This window comes from Dermochelys coriacea, chromosome 2 (genome assembly GCF_009764565.3).
Source record: "Dermochelys coriacea isolate rDerCor1 chromosome 2, rDerCor1.pri.v4, whole genome shotgun sequence".
Taxonomy (NCBI): domain Eukaryota; kingdom Metazoa; phylum Chordata; order Testudines; family Dermochelyidae; genus Dermochelys; species Dermochelys coriacea.
In genome coordinates, this window is record NC_050069.1 from 49,347,249 (window position 1) to 49,370,053 (window position 22,805).

The following is a 22,805-nucleotide window of genomic DNA, read 5'->3' on the forward strand; positions in this document are numbered from 1 at the left end:
GGCAAACCATATTGCATTAAATCCTGGCCCTACTGAAATGACTCAATTCTTGATTACTTCAACAGGGCAAGATGTAACCCATAGTGCCTAACAACAAACAGTACGGGTTCAAAAGTTTGACTCAAACGTTATTGGATTCCTGTTCTGCCTAGGACAGAGTGAGCAAAAGCAGAGAGCAGCAGAGAGAAAAAAGGTCAAGGGAAATGGGAGTAAGAACTGCTTTTATATGGGCCTTAAGGGGCAACTGAGCCATTTTTAACCTCTAACAAAACCATGATGCCCCTTGAAAGCATTATCCTACAACCAGCAACAGAATCCAGCTGATGGCAAAGCACTGCTTAATTTATTGGCTATTCAATCTCTCACCTTTTCCCTACTGCTTTGCAAATCATGGAGACAAATGTAAGATTAACACATTTAGCAAAAACTGAGTAAATCCAAAACAACTTCTATAAATAAAAGTCAAATTTATGAGCAAGTAGCAAGCCATTAAATGTAATAAAGTAATTCCCACACAATAGCCTACTTCCAGGAATATGCAAATTAATAAATCCTGTTCTGTTCTATTTATCCACTAGTAGGTGGCAGTAATAAATTCTGTTTCCATTACCATATTCCTACCCAAACCTTAAGACTCCACACTCAGAATAGAATATGGGTTCTTGGATTTTGTCTGCAGCGCTAAGAAATGTATAACTTTTCATTACAGGAAAAAACTGAAGAAACAAAACCTGAGCCAGAGGAAAATAAACCTGAACCAGCACCAGAACCCACAGCCCCATCTAAACCATCTGTGGAAAAGGAAGAGCCAGTTGCAAATTTTCAACCTCCACCTAAACCAGTTCTGCACAGAGGAACCACTAACAAGTCTCTTATCATCACCATGGCTCCTTCCACCATAGCAGGAGAAGGAGAGATTCTCACTGTTGAGGTCAAAGAAAAGAGACAGGAGTAGATGGTGGACTGGGTTGTGGTCATACCTAGAATCTTTCTGAGGAGAGAGAGGGCATGGTGTGGCTTTGAGTCAGAGTGCAGAACTATTCTCTTCCCTCATCCCACAGACAGAATGTACTTTGTCTCCAGACCTTGATTGTGGGATATTACATTTTGGGTAGCAAAGCAATTAGAGTACAGATTGCACCCTTAGGTCTATTTCTTGCTTCCTCCATGCTCTCACTCATCTCTTACTCCTTGCCTCTACTTCTCCTTACCCCTCTCTTCCTAATTCTCTTTCTTATTACTCTTCCTCCTGGTTTCCCTCTTGATTAGTTTGATCTTTGTTTTCATGTGTCTTTTTTTCTATTTTCTATTCTGGTTTTCTGTCATAATCCTTTACCTTGTTACTGCTTTAATATTGCTGAGGTTGTTAATATTTGTCCTTATTTTTCTCTCTCCTTATTTTATATTTCAAACAAGTGACTTGCTTTTGTAACCAACATGGGCTCAATTTCAGCTACAGTTCATGGTTTCAGTTTTGGTCTCCAGATGGCAGAAGACCACACAGCAAAACCATCATCAATAAAAGTCAATGCAATCACCAAAAAGACAAAGGGGATAATGATCCTGCAGTCACCTCGAAACTGTTGAAAGTAGGAGCCTTCAGTTCAGTAAAGGTAGCTGAATATACGGAGTAAAAAACTAAAGCAATATGTTTTTCAAAAGTGGCCTTTAATTTTGGATGTTCTACTTCGTATAATCATAGTTTGACTTTCATAGGTGCTGAGCAACCCCAACTCTACCTGAAGTCCATAGGCATTGCAGGTAGCTCACCACCTCTGAAAAGAAAGGCCTCAGTATCTGAAGTTGAACACCCACAATTAAAGGCTGTTTTTGAAAAATGTGGATCGTTACATCTTGTAGCTACTGCTATAAAATGACCACTGATCTTTGCGTCAGTCAGTCACAGACAATCAGTCCCTGCAGTCATGACTCAGGCAACATTTTGAGCTGGCTGGGAAACTGTTTTGCCATTCTACATCAGCACAAACCCAAGACCTTTCAAAGAGTAATGAAAAATGAGAGTGCCACCCCTCAGAAAAGTGACTAGCCTGGTGAGTAGGGCATGTGCCTTGCAGACCTGGGTTCAAGTCCCTGATCCAAATCAGGCAGAATAATAACTTGATACCAGGCCTCCAATATCCCAGGTGAGTGCCCTAACCACTGGGATAGTGGCTCTTCATGTGCGTCTGGCCAGAAATTTCGATGCTCAACCTGAGAAACTATTCCTGAACTTTGATGAAGTTCATCAAAACTGGTTTTGCTGAAAAATTCCTGAAATGAACAGGAGCTTTGCCTGACTAAAGGCTGCAGTACTGAACCTTATATGGTCAAGAAGCTCTACACTTTCTCTTGGAAGTGTAAGACACTTGCCTGACATGTTCCTTGGAGTCTTCATACAGACGATGAAGATTCCTGCCACACTAACAAGAGTAATTGCTACAAGGCAAGAATCAACCTATATAAGAAAAAAGTGCCTCCCACACATAGGAGGAATAGAGCCAGACTGGAGCGTGGATATAGAGTAATTCAGCTAATGCACGCCCAGTAGCATATTGGTGCCCAAACATTTCCTTTGCTCCCCCCTTTACCAGTAATGGAAGCTATCCATGTCCCCCCTCCATTACTGCACAGTGAATTCAGCAGAGGAGCTTGGGCTGAAGATGGCGCTGGGGGCAGAACTGGGAGTGGTGGAGGAGCTGGAGCTAAAGGCAAAGCTGATCTGGTGTGGAGAGAGAACAAGGGCAGAGCTGGGCTGGGGGTGAACAGAGCTGTGGCTGGGACCAGAGATGGCCTTGGCATGGAATGGAGCTGGGTCTGGAGCTGGGCAAGGGGCACAATGGAACTGGGTGGTGCTTTCTCCCTACCCCCAACCTATGGGGGCTGGCCCAGGCCCCCCCGTGCACCCACCCATCATTCCTCCACACACCCCTAGGGGAGTGTACTCTACAGTTTGGGGATCACTGGAGTAGCATTTCAGTGATTTCAGCATCTCAGCAGGATTTCAAACTTAAATACACCACACAACTCTTGCTTTGCACATGAAGCCTTCTGAAGATACAATCATTCATTGTCCTGGGTTTTATATAGCTTTGAAGTAAAGTAGGAGTGTTACTGGGGTGGTGTAATAGATTATGGAAAGGAAGGAAAATATATCAAAACACATTTTTAAATTGTGATAGTGATAGGCTAAGCCATTATTGCAATAGAGATCCGACCCAATTCTGCAAATACAAGTAACATCAATAAACCTTTTCACGGTTGGCACATCAGAATGAAATTTATCAATCGCTTTGATATGGATTGTAAAGTAAGGGCTGAATTGCAGAAGCACTCTCTTGCAACACCTGCGCATTCCCCATTATCCATTGGAATGTTAGTTTGTAAGAATTCAGGGTTGAAAGCAAGGTTGGTGATTCCATCTCGAAGACAATCTGATTTGTGCCCAGCTTTCATATTGCTTATACTTTTATATTTGAAAGTGGTAATGATTGTTGCGGCCTCTGTGGCATGTAGATGGGTCCAAGGGAAGAGGTCAGCTTGCTGACAACTGAAAGTAAATTTAAGATGCTCTTATCTAGGTGGCAGAAGTATCCTCCACCTTCTTGTGATCTAAATGGGCCATCTTGATTATCACTACAAAAGTTTTTTTCTCCTGCTGATAACAGCTCATCTTAATTAGCCTCTTACAGTTAGTATAACTAATTCCACTTTTTCATGGTGTGTGTGTGTGTGTGTGTGTGTCGGTCTGTCTATCTTCTTACTATACGTTTCATTTTATGCATCCGATGAAGGGGCTGTAGCCCGTGAAAGCTTATGCTCAAATAAATTTGTTAGTCTCTAAGGTGCCACAAGTACTCCTATTCTATTTATCTAGGTGGAGGGCTTGTTCAAATGACCTCCCTGAATTCCTGCTTGGGGCCCAATTTTTAGGGCCTCTCTGACATCCACCTAGGGCTCCTCTCAGAGTGCAAACAAGAGTAGGCTGAAGTATGTTGTGTGAGATCAGGTGGAAAGTGCACAATTCTGCCCAAGTGAAGTGGGCAATTGTTGAATTGAGCAAAGAAATCAAGTATTCATTAGAGAGTGAAATGCAAACTTCTCTGTTGGAACCATTCCTGGTATGATTTACAAATATTTGCTGTACTAATTAGGTACTATGGAATACTCTATCATCATCATCTATACTAAAATAGAGTGCCAAGAATGAAAAAGATGTAGCCTGTGGATATATGTGATGATTGCAATGCGATTATTTCTGGATGCTGAAAAGAGAGGGCAATTTGTTGGCTAATTAGTCTTTTCCATATCTTACTTAGTTCATAAGGACCACGTCTTATTCCACTTCTACTCAGAATGGAGACAAAAGAGTGAGAACTCAGATAGGGAGTAGAGTATCTCTGCTGGGTAGCATGTTTCTCTCCTTGCTGTAGCCTCATAGAACCTTCTTTGCTGGAACGATGCAGATGAGGAGCAGCCACATTGGAAATATGAGCTGGTGTTAATGCTGCTTCATGCTCCCCACTTGTAGCACAGAAGACTGCTTTTAGGAAAGCCGAGAAGAGATGCAAAGTTCCATGAGGATTATGACTTCCACACAGGACTCTGGTTTGGGAAACATTCTCTCAAACATTCCTATAGGGGAGGGTCAATTTCCTGCTCTCTCTGGGGAAAAATCTGTGTAAATTACAATATGGCTCCCAATCTATCAGCAGGAGCATGCAGTGGTTTATCATCATATCGAAAGCATGTAGTGACACACTGCCCTTAATGTACAGAGAGAAGACCCAAATATCCTGCATAATGTGAATGAGTGTTACAAATGACTTTACAGTAAGAACAGGAGTTTGGCATGGTAACTAGGACTGGTAGGATAAAGCTCAGGTTAAATTAGTAATGTACTTTGACGTTCTGCAGCATATGTAGTTCAAATAGTGCTACTTAACTAAATGTCAAAACCCCTGGGAGGTATCAAATATATTTGATCATTTCTTCCAAAGCAGCAAGAAAAATGTGAAATACAAGTGAAATGGGTGTTTAATGTTTTTTTATATGGTTGAACATAAAAATCCTGTTCTCAATATAGAAATTCCAAAAGATAAGTGTTCAAAATATTAATCATTCTCTATAGAATACCAGAAATAGTGTAATTCTGAACTTCCAAAGGATACTCAAAGTCACTGCTAACCTTTATACCTGGCTGTTTGGCTTCATAACATCTTGGTTTTGGCCAATCTCTTTACACTTTGCTTCTATGAACAAAGGAGTATTATTAATTTATAAAAAAAACACTTAGATCATAAAACCCTGAGCAAAAAATTATTTTCTAACATATTTGAACTGCATGTATAAACTAGAAGCAGGAAACCTGGCAAGCCTCTTATAGCACCTACAAAGGCAGTACTCTCTGTGTTTGATAGGAAAAGTTGAAAAGAAAAATACACCAAAAGAAGAGTAGTACATTGAAGTTTGCAGTTTTAATGAATTCGGTCATATGACATCAGAATCTACTTGTTCCATTAATTATCTTTATCACAAATATATAAGGAAATTACTTTTTTGAAGTCTGGTCAAAGATCTCTCTCTGCCATACACATGCATATACACTATTAGCAAACAAAGGGGAAAAAGTATATCTACCTTCGATTATGAAGACTGCTATATATAACTTTTACCACAAGGTGGTGCTAGCAAGCTGCAAGCACGTTCCTACTGAAAACAGAAAATTAAAGTACAGCTATAGTTATATTTGTCAACATTAGTCCAAGGCATTTGTTACATTTAAAATTAGAAAAACTGATGATGCATTTCCGCCCTTGGAACATTACTTCACTTTAACACCTTCAGTTCTACACTACCTTCTTTTTCAGGCAAAAAAGCCATCTGTACTATGTTTGGATTTTTTTTTTTAATACAAGAATTAAAAAAAAAAAAAAGGGACAATTAAATTAGCTCAGGAACCAGAGGGTGGCCTGTCTTGCAACACCGAGAAAAAGACACACAACAGAAATATGTACTGAAGTCCTGAGAGAAGGGGAGGTTGGGGTTTTGTGCAAATCCAGCCTAGCTCTTTCAAATACAGTGACTATTCGGTGTCATTGGTACATTTTCTAGCATGAAGAGGCCAGAGGGCAGGAGGGCTTGCCAAATAAAATACTATGCGTTCTCTATTACAGAAAGTATGAAAGCACATATGTGTAGTCTTAACTGTTCACATGTTCTATTGGATGTATTCCATATAGAACAGAGGTATGATAGCCGTTATCTAAAAATCAGTTACTGGTACTATTACATATAGGTAACATTCTTAAATGCTACTGCGTACTACCATCGAAGTTCAGAAGAATCCACTTCGTAATCATTCTGGTAGACAGTGGAGAGGATCGCCAAAGGATCCCATTCATGAGCACACATTTCAGTTCTTCTACATAATGAATTAATGCCACACCTTGTTCTCTCTTTTTAAAATGGCACATTTGGCATTAGTTTACTGCTGTGAATAAGTTTGCTATCAATTTGCAGCTGTGACACCCTTGGATCCCTACTCTCAATACTTAATTCTTTGCGTCTGAGGTACAACAATTAATGATTTACTGTACTTATAAAGTAGTAACACTTGCACTTCTCTGATGTAAAGAATGATTCTGTATCTAAATTCTTCAGCTGTAAACAAAAAAAAAATCAAGTTAGCTTAAAACAGACCATTAGAATTTGACTTGATATGAAGTATTTCAATTATTCAAGCTATTTGGGAACATCCTGGGGAAAAACAAAAACAAAAGTCATATGGCTTCAATCATATTAACTAACATTTTACCTGACTATCTACAACCCATAAAACAGTATCATAGGGCTATCATGATAGTCCATCTAAGTCAGCAATACAAACAGATTTTTTGATGGTATCTGCATACGGCAGAGAATGTAGTAAAAATCTAGAGGTTCCAGCACGTAATGAAGGCATATATGTACTCTAATCTACTACAATCGAGTATTCTACTGAGTGCATAGAATGGCTACTGTAATGCTTTGGAAATTCATTCCAGCCCATACAGTTCCAGTTTATCATCATTATACAACTCAGAACCCTTGTCAGCCAATCAGATCATTTCCCAATCTAATCCACTTCAAATGCATAATTACAGAATTAAAATGTTCATAAGACATTTAGGAAATGAGCAAAAATTTCTGCATTATTTACCGTATGTATTATACACGCAAGTAGGATCAGAAGGAGTTGCTATGCCAGTGACCCAGGGTATAAGTGGAATGTGGGAAAAGAAGGGAAGACGAGTTCAAGTAAGAAGGCAAGAGCTCGAGCCTGAAAAGTTTGAGATGCCCACTAGAGCAGAGGTGGGCAAACTACGGCCCGCAGGCCACATCTGGCCCGCAGGACCCTCCTGCCCAGCCCCTGAGCTCCTGGCCTGGGAGGCTCGTCCCCGGCCCCTCCCCTGCAGACTCAGCTCACTGCACTGCCGGCGCAATGCTCTGGGCAGCCGGGCTGCTAGCTCTTGCCGGGCAGCACAGCTGCAGAGCCCGGCCTGACCCGGTGCTCTGTGCTGGGCGGTGGTGTGGCTGGCTCCAGCTGGGCAGCACAGCTCCCTGTCCTGGTGCTCTGGGCAGGTGCGGCTGTAGCGCCGCCAGCCACCGGTACTCCAGGTAGCGCGGTAAGAGGGCAGGGAGTGTTGGATAGAGGACAGGGGAGTTCAGGGTGGTGGTCAGGGAGGCGGGGTGTGGATAGGGGGAGGGGCAGTCAGAGGGTGGGGAACGGGGGTTGAATGGGGGCAGGGGTCCCGGGGGGGCAGTCAGGAAGGAGAGAGGGGGTTGGATGGGGCAGTCAGGTGCAGGGGTTCCAGAGGCAGTCAGAGAAAAGGGGTGGTTGGATGGGGCAGGGGTCACCAAGGGGAAATAAGGAATGAGAGGAGGGGTTGGATGGGGTGGCAGGGGGGATGTGGCGCAGTCAGGGGCAGGGGCCGGAGGCAGTCAGGGAGGGGTGGATGGGGCAGAGGTCCTGGTGGCCCCCCCCCCCATCAGGGGGTGAGAAGCCGGGGGGGTCAGATTGGGGGCGGGGCTGGGCCACAGCCTCCCCTAACCGTCCCTCCATAATATTTCGGAAACCTGATGTGGCCCTTGGGCCAAAAAGTTTGCCCGCCCCTGCACTAGACAGATTTTCCAGTTTCTTAAATTCTGCAAGGCAAATGCCAGTGAGAAAGATCCAACCAAAAGAGAGAGAGAGAGAGGATTCAAGAACAGCAATAAAATTTAACAGAATTATATGCTGTGATGGGGAATCTTCCCTAAAGTACATTATTTAAAAAAAAAAATTCTTCAGGGGAGAGGAACCCCCATCAGCAGCTGCACTGGCCTACGTGTGACACTGTAGTGCGGCAGGATTCAGCAAGCCAGGAGTTGAGGACATAGTTGAGTGTGATAGATAGATCTGGATTGGTGAATACAGTAAGCACAAAGAAAAGTCCAAATTCAGCGTCTGATTCTGCAGTGACCTTGCACATAGGACTCCTATGGAAGTCAATGGGAGTGATGCACTTGAGTAGTTGCAGAAGAAGCATCCATAAAGATGATCTGCAAAGGAAAGATCTTTGTGCCTTTGACTCTGTCTGAGTTGTACCTACAGGCCTGAAGGGGTTTTGTTAAAAAAAAGTTCCCCTTCTAGTTGCTGACCTTAGACATTCTAGTTCTCTCTACCCTACTGCAATTGGAAAACTAATCAAATTAACACATCAAAAGAGACAAAACATTGAAAGCAGAGTAAGGGAGAGTCAAGATTTATAGTTAGTTTAAAAACTCAGTGTTTGTTAACACCAATGCCTAACTGATGCTTGAAAAGAATGGGAGGATATTAACAATTCAAATTCCCACCCCTTCTATAAGATGAGAGGTCACAATATTCATCAGAGACCTCCAAGATTTAAAAAAAGCAAGCAGAGAAGTTTTTTCCTAGGATTTTTTCAGACTTAAGTATACCATGAGCAAACAAAAAAGGGCACAATGCAAATTTTAAAAAAATTAATTGCAGGTCACCACTAATACAAGGTAGCTGAGAAAGTACTGCCAGAAAAATAAAAGATCACTCACTTTAAAGCTAACTAGGGGGCATTTCAAGACCTGTACAAAACAGGTTAAAATGGCACATTCTGTAGTCCTTTCAAAAGCTCTCTCCACATGAAGATACAATTACAAAAAATATATAGAGCAACTTAAAAATTCAAGAGTGAAGTTTTGTTTTCCTCTTTAGAAATGGAATTTGTACTAGTAACCACCAAGGTCAATTAATAGTCACATGTGATAGCTTTACATAAAGTGATTTGCATTTGCAGTTTTCCAGCATCGTATATTGTCATATAAATCTTAAAACTTTTTACAGCATCTGCACTGAAGGCCAACAGTTTTTTTAAATCATTTAGATGGCTACCTTGATTAAAAGCAGTTGGCTGCATCTGTACAGTTATTTAATGCTCCACATTATGCAGCCTGTATTTATTGTTTCATCCATTTTATTAGTATTGAGAGATGATGGCCCAGATTCCCAGGTATGGCCAAGAGGAACTAAAGCCATAAGTCAGGAGATGGTGTGCAAAAGTGTCTTTAAAGCTCTGCTTTTGCACTGCTCCAACTCTGGTGCTGAACACTGCGTTACGGCTGCTGTAACATATGCCAGCCTGTAACAGTCACAGGGTCCTGAAAAGTAGCCCAGGCTAGAAGCGCGAGTACATATCCCAGCCACATATCCTTCTCTATAGGCACTACATCAGCTCTACAATACTGAAGAACCATGGCACATTGGAGTGATTCTCCCTGGAGCAGTTCAGCCAGCTTGATGTCCTTATTACATCAGCCCTGCAGCACAAAGCAGCAGCACCACACCCAACAACTTGGCACAGTCGGTTCATGATTTTCATATTCAGCTTACTTCTTGAAATGTTATTTTCTACCAAATTTGCCCAGCTGGGGCCTTTATCATAATCTGCATGAGTATTAAACAGGGATACATCTTTGTCTAAAGTAAAAAAAAAAAAAAAAACCTGGCAAAGTAAATGTTTCTATGGAAAAGCAAACAGACATTAACATGTATGAACCAATGTACACCAAAAAAAAAAAAAAAAAAAAAAAAAAAAAAAAAAAAAAAAAAATCAAGACCCAAGTCCATTGACATGCGGGAATTGCAGGAATCCCAACTGGGTTAGCCTCACTTGCCTCTCCCACTCAGTGCTCTCTCACTTAGCGGCAGGATTCTTGGGAGGCTGCAGTTTGTACGTGCTGAAGTAGTTTACCACTTGCTGAGGCACTTCTGCCAGGACACACTGAGCCAGGGCTTCTTTGGGAGCCTTATTAAAAAAAGAACATCAAACTTCAGTCTTAACCATTGGTCAGAGGAGAGTTTAGGTGTCATCTGTTAATTTGTCCAAACAGAGAATCTACAGCATTTCTCTCAGGAATTTGCTACAGTGCCCTTGGAAAAAAGCTTCAGTGCCCACCTTTACCTTTCCACTCCTACTACTAAGCAGAATGCTGCAAAGCAGTTGATTGCCCCACTACTCTGCAGTGGAGACTGCCTCTGTGTGGCGTATGCAGTTTACAAAGTCTTTTGGGATCCACCAGGATAAAATCCACTGAGAAATTTTAGCCATGTCAATAAAATCTCTGCTATGCAAGGTTAAAGTGACGGAAGTTAAGCACTTGAGGTTGGTTAAGTGAGTTTTCATCCACATCCTATTATCCCAACCCTCATCTGCAGTAAATGCATTGTTCTACATGCAATTCCTTCAAGGTATAGTTAGTTTGTATTTCAAGATCAAACCTGTGATACTAGAAAAAGGAAAATTTGTGTAACTGAAAAACAGATTTGAGCACATCAGTTCCGTACTGGAGTAATCATGACTGCACTGCACTAACTGGCAAATTAATCTACAACTTTCCTCTTCTAGTCTCAGTCTGATATATACAGGGTTGGCTTTTTGAGTCCTTATTTCCCGTTCCAGTTGGTCCTCAAGCAGTTCCTTGGAAACTCTACAGCTAATCAAATACTTTCGTATAACATCCAGCCATATAGTTTGGGTCTTCTAAATGCTTCTCTCACTTTCTACTTCCAAGTTTAACATACCATTTCCTAGATATTCTTCCAATCTTCTTTTCACATGCCCAAATCATCTAAGCCTGGATTCCTTCAGCTTTTGTATAATTGGTACCACCTTCTCATTTCCCATAATTTGCTCATTCTGAATATGGTCCAGCCTTGTAATTCCATTCATCTATCTGAACATTTTCATTTCCATTCAAGACGTGCTCCTGTCTCTCTCAGTGCCCAGCATTCACAGCCATACAAAAGAGCAAGCTAATTACTGTCTGGTAGATCTTGCTTTTCAAGTTAACAGGCATCCTCCTATTGCAGGCCACTCCACTTACTTCTCTTCATTTAGTCCAGGCCTTTCCTGTTCTGTTTAAAAGTTAGTCATGGAGTTTACCATTATCCTGTACTATCTCGCCTAAGTAGCTGAACTTCTATACCTTTGGTATTGGCTGGTCCTCAAGGCTTACGTTTCAGGAAGATGACTAGACTATCATCCAATCTACAGACCATATACTGTTTTATTTCTGCTCATTTTCATGTAATTTCTTTTAAGTACAGTAACTCCTCACATAAAATCGTCCCAGTTAAAGTTGTTCCATTGCTGATCAATTAGGGAACATGCTTGTTTAAAGTTGCGCAATGCTCCCTTACAACGTCATTTGGCAGCTGCCTGCTTTGCCCACTGCTTGCAGGATTCTCTGGAAGAGCAGCCCCTCCTTGTGGGGATTAGAACCGGGAGAGCTGGCAGTCCTCCCCTTCCCTCCCCCCCCGACAATCAGCTCCCTAAATTCCCTGTAAGGTATGGGGCTCGGCAGTTGCCCAGCAGCAGTTCAACTGTCCCTCCCCCCACTGCCCTGCTGCTCCTGCCCTGCCCTCTGCCTCGGAGCTGCTCCCGGGAACTTCTTGTGTACAATATTAAACTGGGTGTTTAAAACTTACACTTTATATGTATAAAAAGTGTCTTTTGTGTGGTGAAAAAAATTTCCCTGGAACCTAACCCCCATCCATTTACATTAATTTTTGGGGGGAAATTGGATTCACTTAACATCATTTCACATAAAGTCGCATTTTTCTGGAACATAACTACAACGTTAAGTGAGGAGTTACTGTATGCATCACTCAATCTTTCTCAGCTTCATTTTTGCTCTGCCCTGGGAGCATTACATGACCTGCACAAAGCACACACTACTCTTTGGATGTTTTCTTAAAGTGCATTGTGAACAAAAGGCCTTGGTGAACTTTGACTTATTAGAAATTGTTCAGTTTCTTCGACTGGCTTTCTAACTGCGGTAATAGCACCCTTGTACATGTCCTAGAGGAGTCTGATATGGTCTTCACGTATCTGTTTCATTCTCATACATCACTAGATGACTTCTTTTGGAAGGTGGTCTTAAGACTTCTCAAAAATAAATGAACACTACGAAAAGGGTTTCTCCTCTTTTCTCTGCATTAAGATTGCTCGTGGAAAAATATAAAGACAGCATTGTTAACTTGCCTGGCATGAATCCAAACTGAATTTGGATTCCCTTATGAATAACAGTCTCCCAGACCTTCATAGCATGGCTCATGAGTTTAACACTGCAGTTACCAGAGTCTTGTATGTCTCCTTTTTCCTTAAATGTTGGTACCAATGTGCTCTTTCTCCAGACACAGCTGAGTCCTCATAATGAAATTAAACAATTGTATCAATATATTCATGCCTACCTGCCCCAGGCACTTCCATATTTCTCCTGGTATGCCATCAGGACTGAGAGCTCTCTTATTTTTTTATGTTGCTCAGTGATTCTACAACAACTTCTTCTTGGACTGGTACCACCAGAACCCGGTTTGGTTTTATCATATGGCATGGTTCTCTTGGATGCTCTTCAATCATAAACCTTTAACAGTAATCATGCTACCATTCCGTAATCTGGTCTCATTGGTTAACATATTTCCACTTTCATCTTCACTTACTTTGATCTCACCAATGTCTTCAGTTCTCTTATCACTGGTCTTTTCCAGTCTATATATTTCTCTCTCTATCACTCTTCTTCATTTCAAGACAGGCATATAACCCTTCCAGGGCTTTAGCCTTAGCAGCTACCACCTCATTTTTGCTTTTTAGCTTTTTTATACTCCTGAAAATCTTGCTGTTAAACTTTGGCAAAGAACACTCTAACACACCTTTTAGTCTCCAACTAAGGATGGCACTTTAAGTAATCTTTGCAGATTACTCCCTTCCCCCACATTAATATGCCTGAACAAATAGTAGCAATTAAGGAAAACTGGTGCATTATTTTAATATGAGCTTTTTACCATGAAGGGCCGGGGGATAGAACAGAGCATAAAATGTACAAAAACCAAGAACTAGGAAGAGAGCACCTTGGAAGCTGAGCTGTTTTATCTGTCAGTTTTACTTTCCCCAAATTATTTATTTGTATACATCTTTGCAAGGGCATGAAATTTAAGAAGACTATATGACCCAATGTCAACTGTATTTATATGCTGGATTCCATCTGTCGGGTTGTACACTAAATAGAGCTTCCCCAGCATTTTGTTTGCGTCTCTGCAAAGAGGGTTTTATTTGCTTTAATAAAACTACCTCGGCGGGGCACCTATGTATCAGAAAATTACTCCCTCACTTTCACACACAAAGATTTATTTATCAAATGATCCAATGCATGCACACAGGTCTTAATTCTAATCTTAATCCAGATTTACAGCCAGGCAACTACTCTGACTAAAATGGAAATAATCTTAGGTGAAGTCAAAATCATGCTCATTTTATCCTCCGACAGGACACCAGCATTGGTTTGATTATGCTGAACTGCATATCAGTTCTGAAGTAGATATATAAATGACATGTCCTGAAAAGACTGGTTAAAAGAGAGAGAAAAACCAGGAACAGGTCACCTTTTTTGATAGAAATGATTTACTGGGAGTTCCACAGATGAGCTGATAGGCTTTCATCTCTTCTTAGCTCCCGATATGGAAGCCATACCTCATCTCTAACAGAGTGTTTTCAAGAGGCTTTAGAACTCATTCCAGGGCCATTCCTTGTATAAACCCCACTGTGGAAGTAGGGCCACTAGTATTTACATGCTATAAAATCTAGTGTACTTCTCTGGTATGTATTCAGTAAGGAATGATACTTACATTTTGAAACTGCCTAAATGGCACAAACTGGACAATGTCTCTGATAGCTGGCTCTCCAGTTGGGGACCTGAGACTTCCATTGTCACCATCAAGAAACTCCATGGCACTGAAATCAGCTCCTCCAACGCCAACAATGATAATGGACATGGGAAGCTTTGCGGCATTAACTATGGCGGATCTGGTTGCATCAAGGTCCGTTATCACACCATCCGTTATGATGAGGAGCACAAAATATTGCTGTCAAACCAATATATACTTTGTTACAATAGCAGAAGAGATAATATTGCATACATGCATGCTACAGGTTTACAGGGTATAGAATGGTAACTTTTCAATATGAGAGGCTTATTCTTTGCAATCAGGCATCTAAATTTGATTCAGGTCTCTTCTGCCTGGTCCAAAAAACCCCAACCCTAACTCTCCCTCCCCATGAAGCAAAACACACATTCACTACAAAGCCTACAAGGCCCTTATGTCCAACTGGCAGCAATCTAAAGCAGTCACATTGAAAAGCTATCCTCAGATCTCAAGTACAATGTCATTCAAACATAGGACACAGATTTTGTTGGGTTTTGGGCAGGAGCTGAAAGCAAGTTTAACTGAATATTTTCCTTTATGATCTATTTGAAGTAATGTCTTTGAAAAACGTAAATATAAAACCTTGCTCAACATAGCCACGGAAGCCACAACGCATAAGCCAGAGTGCCAAGAAAAAAAAAGGAAAAAAGGAAGAAACCCTCCTGTATGTACTGTAGTAAGGACTTGGCAAAACACTGACCAAAACAGAGGGTCTTTGTCCTGAGTGCTGAAAAAACAGACAGTATACCTGATTTTTTAGGGCAAGAAATGCTATAACAGCACTGCTGCAGTTACACTGCTGTAGCACTGTAGTGTAAACACTTACTACAGCAATGGAAGGGGTTTTTCTTGTCACTACTTGAGAGACAGTAACTAAATTGACAGAATTCCTCTGTAGCTGCATCTATAATTGGGGATGAGGGTGACCTAACTACGTTGCACAGGATGTAAAATTTTTCACAGCCTCAAGTAATGCAGCTAGGTCAACCTAGGTTTAGGTGTAGACCAGGCCTTAATATCATACCACCACAGCCCGTCAGCGGTTGAAAGGATTTCTTCTAACATAAGTGTCTAATATGAACAGTTTATCTAGCACCAGTTCTACACTTTAAGGAAGTTTCAGATTTCTAAAGAAAAAAATTCATGAGATACTGGGTTGGATTATTAGAAAACAGGTGGATTTTTTTTTTAAAAAACATATACTCCCTCTGTTGCTTCAAACTCCTTTACTATACCTGCATGCCTGCTGTTTTCTAGGATTAACTGGCAGAATCTGCAATCTGCTTTTGATGTTTTATGTAAATTAGCTAAATTTCAAATGGGAGCCAATAGCCTACAGTACATATCTATAACAGGTCTCAACTTCAAATCTCTGTTTGGCTGTTCAGTGACAAACACAGATATTTGAAATAGGCAAAATTAGTGCTCTTCAGTAGAAAAACCCTGAGTACTGAGTTCCAGTAGAGGTTTACAAGTTTGTCAGCTCCAATTCACAAGTATGGAGGCTATTAGCAGGGAAAGGCTTTCAGAAAGTGTTCCGGTGCAAACATAGCAAGGATGCCCAATTCTCTTTGTCCCCAGATATCTAATATTGAGTCAGTTATGAAACAATTGGAGCTGAAGAATATTCTTGGTAACAGCATGCAAATAAGTAATAGCCTCTTCACTGTGCTTTTAGAATCTGTATTTACTATTGCTACCATCAATAGTTTATAAAACCTGAATTAGGTCCGGTTTCTGTATTATGTTGTTTGACTAACCTTAAATGGAAGGATCACATCTCCATTATTACAAGTAAACTCCATTCAAGTTTCAGAGTCTTTTTGGTGTGTTGCCACCATCTCACCACCCAGCTTGCTCTGGACAGGGATTCAGTTCCAGGGACAAACCACCACAACTAAACTGAGACCTGCATACTTTGCTAAACTTCCATTTTCTCACTTTCATCTGGTTTCTTTTAGGAATTTCAGGAAGCCTGGACTTAAACTATAATTAAATTTTCTGATTGTTTTTACCAAGCCATGCTCTCCAACAGCTCCCCCTTGGCTCCCTCCCTATCTCTTCTCTACTTTGTCTCTGCTCTTTTTCTCCCTCTTCACACTACAACTTGTTCCTCACCACTTTGTCCTTCCTCCTCTATAGCTCCCTCCAGCTCTACTTTCTTCACATCTGCCATGATGTCTACAAAACCCAGCCTGCTGATCATGACTGGACAGTTGATAAGCTGTGCTCATTCCTCTTCCTCCCCATCTCTTTTCCTAATCCTTCTAACCTCAATTAAAAACACAAACCAAACATTTCTACAATACATGCAACTAACGAAGCTGGGCCAATTCTTCACCATGCTCTTTTGCCTATATGTTGTATCCACATTGTCAAATATTCTGTTTGTTTCTCTCATTAGATTGGAGGCACTTCAGAGCAGAGACAGTGTCTTTTCTAAGACAGAAAAATGCCCAACACAATAGGGCCTATTACTATTACAAGAGGTCCAATTTATAGGGTTGCCAACCCTCCCAGGACTGTCCTGAAATCTCCAGGAATTAAAGATTAAACTTTAAATATTATGTCATGTGACAAAACCTCCAGGAATACATCCAAGCAGAAATGGCAACTCTATGTCCAAAGTAAAGTGTCCTGGTTAGTGTGCTCATTTGCATATTAATACTGACAGTTCTTTTCCAGTTTCCAGCTAACTCATAGCAATGCTGCCATCTGAGCTCTGGGAACAGAGTGGAAAAGTTTAGAGCAGTGGTTCTTAAGGCGGGATATGCCTACACCTGGGTATGCAGAGGTTTTCAAGGGGTCAACAACTCATCTAGATATTTGCTTAGTTTTACAACAGGCTACATAAAAAGCACTAGCGAAGTCAGTACAAAATTAAAATTTCATACAGACAATGACTTGTTTATACTGGTCTATATGCTATATACTGAAATGCAAGCACAATATTTATATTCCAATTGATTTATTTTAGACTTCTATTCTACTTCTTCTAAAAAAAATGAGAAAGCAAGCAACATTTCAGTAATGTGCTCTGACACTTGTATTTTTAGGTCTGATTTTGTAAGCAAGTAATTTTTAAGTGAGGTGAAATTTGGGGGTAAGCAAGACATATCAGAGTCCTGAAAGGGGTACAGTAGTCTGGAAAGGTTGAGAGCCACTGGTTTAGAAGGTTCCACAGAGTTCATTCTGTGTATTACTTGCTGCTTTGGACTGCAGGTCATAACAAGGGACAAAGAGCCTTGCAACAGCCAAACCATAGCCAGCCAGTTTTAGTCTTACATGACTCTTGTGCAATCCTGTCTCGGTCATGTTAAGTAACGTGCGTCTCAGTTTACCCTCTGAGAAACGAGGATTACGCTTGCCTTTCAACTTGAGGCTAAATGCTGCCCTAAAATCTGTGTGTATTCCAGGGCAGAACTAACTCCTTAATGTTTGTAAAGTGCTCTGAATGTCCTGGATGAAAAGTGCTACAAAATGCCAAATATTTTTTTTTAAATTGACATTCTTATCAGAAAATAAGCTTCATCTGGATGAAAGATTCTTGTTATGCACAATCTGTGAGGAAGCTTTGGCATCCATAATGCCTAATGGTAACAAATGCAACTTTACAGGGTAAGTGGATAACAAATAAGCTTGGTACACTTCTAAGCACACAGAGGGGAAGTGAGTAGTATATAGCATGGAAAGAAGGAGGGGAACATCTACACTAAGATAAAGTACTTACTGATGCTGTCTGTTGCTGTGCAGCTGCACCAGCTAATGTAGCCACATGGTTTATTATTGGAGAAAAATTGGTTGGCCCATATAATTTTACTTGAGGAAGGCAGGTCCGGTATGCATCAATAATGCCTTGGATTCCTTAAGAAAACAAATGGTTAAGTCTTAATATTTCATGTTAATGTTGCATTGCTGTTCTGAGGCACTCAACTGTCCTGACACCTCCATAGGTGCCAGACATTTAGGGTAGTACAAAGTTATTTAAAATTAAGATAATGATAAAGGAAGTTGTATGCTTTAGGTGAACAGAGGCCTTTTATCATGCCATAGCCTTCCACAAGAGCTAATCTTGACTTTATGTCAAGGTTAAAAAGGTTGTCAAGGTGGCCAAACATCACTATCCTGAAATCTGGCTACCTATTTATAACAGTTCTGCTCAGTTTAGAACACATGTCCTTGTTAGCAGTCTAAGCAGAGAGGCAAAAACTAAATGGTCAGAGACTGAACCACCTTCTCATTCCTAGGGCCAATGAGGTTCCCTCCACACCAGCAATGAGGTACCTTGGCATGGCAATATGGGAAAAACCTACACTGCTGCTACCTCAAGGTAGGTGTGCTGTGAAAGTTCAAAAAAGAAAGAACCAAAGGCTCCTTCACACAGGTAAGGATTTATAGCAGGAAATTCTAGCCTGGTTACTGATTGAAGTTCCTTGTCTATTTAACTAAATCAGCCTGCTTAATCATAAGCCTCACAAATGCTCTGATTAACAAAGAGCATCTCCTTCCTTCCCATCTCTTCACGTATTTTGAAGTCCATATTCTGAATAGCTCACACATTTCTTCTAATCAGAGACTTTTCTATACAAATTAACATCTACTGCCACAACCTTTACTGTTGTATTAATGGTGCCAGATTAAACACAGTACCATGAGGCAGTTAAGTGGTACCTAGTAGAAACAAGATTTTCCAGATATTTGATTCTTTAAGACTCTTGTGATAGTTTCTAAGACTTACCAGTGCAGAATGGATTTGATGGGTTAAAGTTTAACGGAAACTCATGAGATACCTGTCAATACACAAAAGATGTTCAGCTTTTAGACATGCACATATCCTTGAGTAAGTTGTTTTAGATTGCCTATGTAGCAAATTTACACATTTGGTTACCTGAAAGGAAGGAGGAATCTGTGCACCAAATCCAAAGGCTGGAAACATTTTATCTCTGAAAAAGCAATTTAAGAGAAAATGAAATAGTTGTTTCCCTTTAGACTCTGTTCACAATTCAAAACAATTTAGCTAATCCTAGTCATAATCATAAAGATGTTTATTAGAAATCAACAGGCAGAGTTAAGTGGAAATTTCCCCATGTAAAGGCCAAATCAGGTCGGCAGGGAGAATTTCTTACTGTCCAAGTCAGCAGGGCACCTAGGGAATTAACATTTAAAATGTTTGCTATGAAAATGTGTTAAACAAAAACCAGCAGAGCATTTGCAACTTAGCATTTGTCATGAGATAATTTGATCCATGAAAACTGTAGCAGCTATTTACTACCACGCAGACCATTGAGTTTGGAGATATTACTCCTGGGGGAATTCTGCGCCACTGCACATATGGAAAATTCATGTCGTCCCCCCAGATTTCTTTGCTTCTCTGCAGAAAAATGACTGACAGGGAAGCAAAGGAAAGCCATAAGAGCAATCACACGACTGTCCCCAGCAGTGTGTTTTGGGTGCCAGGGAAGCTGTCAGAGAGGTAAATCACTGTGGGGAGGGGGCAGGACTGGGAAAGACCCGACTGGAGGCTCCTATCCCGTGCTGGGCTGCTAGTTCCGGTTGGGCTGGGGAGGATCAGACTTCCTCTTCCCCTGCACTGCATCCACCCATCCCATGACCCCCATACAGCTGCACCTGGATCCCCACCCCAGTGAGCCCCACTCCTTCAGCATCTGGACCCCCCCACTGACCCCACACACCCAGACCTCCCTAACAAGCTCTATCCCCCACACTCCCAGACCCCCCCACTGAGCCTCACCTGGACCCCCCCTGCAGAGTCCCATTACCGCTGGACCCATAACCTCCCCAACAAGCCCCTGTGCATTCAGATCCCTCCCACACTCGGATCCCCCACTGAGCCATCCACACCCAGATTGCTCCCACAGAATTCTCTCAGCCCACACTAGGATCCCCCACACTAAGCCCCTCCACACTTGATCCTGCCAGGCTGAGCCTGCCTGCCCACAACTGGTGCACCTGGGATGGCAGGGCAGGGTCCTGGGGTGTTTCTGGGGCAGGCCCGATCCTTGCACGGTGTCAGGGTTGGATGCAGCCACACTGCTGAGTCCATGTCCCGGGGGCATGGAGGAGAGGGGGGTGGAAAGAGGGGAAAGCTGTAGAGTGATCTCCAACTTTTGTGCAGCCACTGGCCTGTGCTCCCCAATGCCATGTTGGAGCCTCCACATTGATTTGACAAATAAAATTTGCAATATTTTGCAGAATTTTAAAATATTGTGTGCAGAATTTATTTTTTTGGTGCAGAATGCCCCCAAGGGTAAAATACTGACTGAGGAACGGACTGTGCTGAGGTTTATGAATTCTGGGCCCTCTCAAAGGAAGATCATCCTAGATCAACAAGGATATACTATTAGACACATCTCCAAGTCCCAGGCCCTGCTCTCTCATCATTCAAATTCCTTCTATTATTAATAAATACTGACTTTCCATGATACCCACAAACTGTACTCATGAAAATCCTCCACGTCACATTAGAAAAGAGATTCAAGATTAAAATCAAAACCATAAACCCCTACACTTGTTCTCTGGTTCTCCCAATGGGACCTCTCAACTGCATCCCAGACTGTAAGCTCCATGGAGAACAGACTGTATTCATATCCAGGTCCTGTATCCTGAACACATTGTTCGTATTTAAGCAGATATAATCTCTATGCTGCCACCCTCTGGCTCTGCCAAGGAATGTCAGATAGCTAAATTGACAGATTTGCACCTCCATCCATTTAGACAAAATGTCACTCTGGTACGTCCATTTGTAGTACGCCTGGACCACCTTATGCAGAGTCATGTGGAATGTAGTTGCACACAAGCCAAAATAGACTGTACCCTTTCTCCCCAGCCTCTCCCATTTTATCCTCTCCTCTTTGAATGAGCTGTCATCCTTTGCTGGAAGGGAAAATGTGAAAGGATTTTTATGCATGTTCTTGTACTTTCAGTACATTCAGCTCTACAGCTTTTATTATGAGCTGTTTATGGGTGTCTGCAATACTTACATGCCCAGCTTCTACAATATGCATTTGAAAATGATAAGTTAAAACTTACGCATCATAGTCCTGAATGACCATTCCTACAGACCAAATGGCTGTCAGGTATTCATTAACCCCATTAGGGCTGATGTAATGTAGAGAGTCTGGTGAGCGAGGGTCCCCATTGGAGCCTGTAAAATCTATCCCCACCTGTCAAATGTAGCATTTGTATCCGTTAGCAGTGATAGGAAACTAGGTTCCCAATTTCAGGCAAAATTAAACTGACAAAAACACAAAGATCTACCTAGATCACATACTGGTACATGTAATCATATGTCAGCTGCCATATTTACACCATATTATTGAACATTAGAACCTTGTTCAAGAATGTACCTTACTCAAACATCATGAAGCTGTGGAACACCATGGGGACTGGTTGGCTGTCTATCAGCTGCTGGCTCATATAAGTCTTAAACAAAAGCATTCACAATATTCTCCATGGTTGTGAAATGAGTCTATAGTCTCAGCCTGCTTCCAAGTGGAAGTTACTCAAAGAATACCACAACAGTTAAAAATTAACAGATAGCCTTGCTGACAGACTAGCCAGAGACATTGATCTACTCTGCGTGAGGGCTGAGGAACATTGCCAGAGTGGAGAAAACTTACATTGCTACTGCCTATGTTGTACCAGTTTTGTGAATTAAACCATTTCAGGGTCTGATCCCATGCTAAGGCCTATGAATGCTGCTCAGGCTGTGCCTAAGGGCCTTGAAGCCATCCTATATAGGCAGTTGAGGATTATTCTGGCCTGGAGAAATCCTTGCCAGGTGTAAACCTACCATAACAAGCTCTACATGTAATGGATGTGTTAGGAGTGAACAGAACTACAGACATTCCCAGATTGCTTGACAGCCGTTAAACTGATCTGAACTACACTTGTGAGGAGATGGTGCAAGACAAACCCAAGCAACAGGGAAAGGTAAACTCCTTTGGTCTCTGCCCATACAGTTATATTCAGCTCTGACTGGGCACATCTGAAGATTCAGAACGCATGTCTGATGTTAGGAGTCTATCATATTCCAGAACTTTCCAGGTAACAGTTGACAAAACAGGCCAGAGGGCCTCTGGAAATATGGGCTTATGCTTCATCTGCTACAAAAATAAACATGAGATTAAGAGAATCCATAACACATTACAGCTTACTCTGAAAAAGAAAGCAATTTTGTACACAATTTACTTACAGTGAAATTCAGCTGACATCCTCCCATGATGTAATCAAGGAACGTGCATTCCACTATAATCTAAAAGGAAACACACTGGTTTCAGCAAAACCCAAAAGACTGAGGCAATTTCTTAATTTCCTTAAGGCCAGTTTTGCTTCCCATACTGATATAAAGCAGTACCTTTACTCCATCTAGTGCCTCTAGATTTCACTGGGAGTACACAACGAATAAGGTACTATGCACTGTATGTGCCAGTATTGGGCGCCTTATAATTATATTTAAACAGGATCTGGGTACATGGAGAAAATT

At 41.5% G+C, this 22,805-nt stretch overlaps 2 protein-coding genes across 7 annotated transcripts in view; one reads left to right on the top strand and one right to left on the bottom strand.

Annotated features, from left to right (window-relative positions):
• CNGB3 (cyclic nucleotide gated channel subunit beta 3) overlaps window positions 1-1,467 on the top strand; it is a 139,763-nt gene extending 138,296 nt beyond the window's left edge. The window contains exon 18 of the mRNA XM_043507642.1: window positions 710-1,467. Coding sequence (XP_043363577.1) covers window positions 710-955 — 246 coding nt within the window. The 3' untranslated portion in view covers window positions 956-1,467. The remainder of the gene's footprint in view (window positions 1-709) is intronic.
• A 3,988-nt stretch (window positions 1,468-5,455) lies between these two features.
• The window catches only part of CPNE3 (copine 3), a 71,120-nt gene continuing 53,770 nt past the window's right edge, over window positions 5,456-22,805 (bottom strand). For 4 of the 6 annotated variants that reach the window (XM_038392975.2, XM_043507645.1, XM_043507643.1 and 1 more), the window contains 7 exons: window positions 22,515-22,574; window positions 21,350-21,483; window positions 19,188-19,242; window positions 19,038-19,089; window positions 18,030-18,163; window positions 14,222-14,458; window positions 5,456-10,343 (listed from right to left, as the gene is read on the bottom strand). In XM_038392975.2, the coding sequence (XP_038248903.1) occupies window positions 10,233-10,343; window positions 14,222-14,458; window positions 18,030-18,163; window positions 19,038-19,089; window positions 19,188-19,242; window positions 21,350-21,483; window positions 22,515-22,574 (783 nt within the window). In that variant the 3' untranslated portion in view covers window positions 5,456-10,232. The remainder of the gene's footprint in view (window positions 10,344-14,221; window positions 14,459-18,029; window positions 18,164-19,037; window positions 19,090-19,187; window positions 19,243-21,349; window positions 21,484-22,514; window positions 22,575-22,805) is intronic. The other 2 variants (XM_038392978.2, XM_038392979.1) reach the window with 1 other exon arrangement.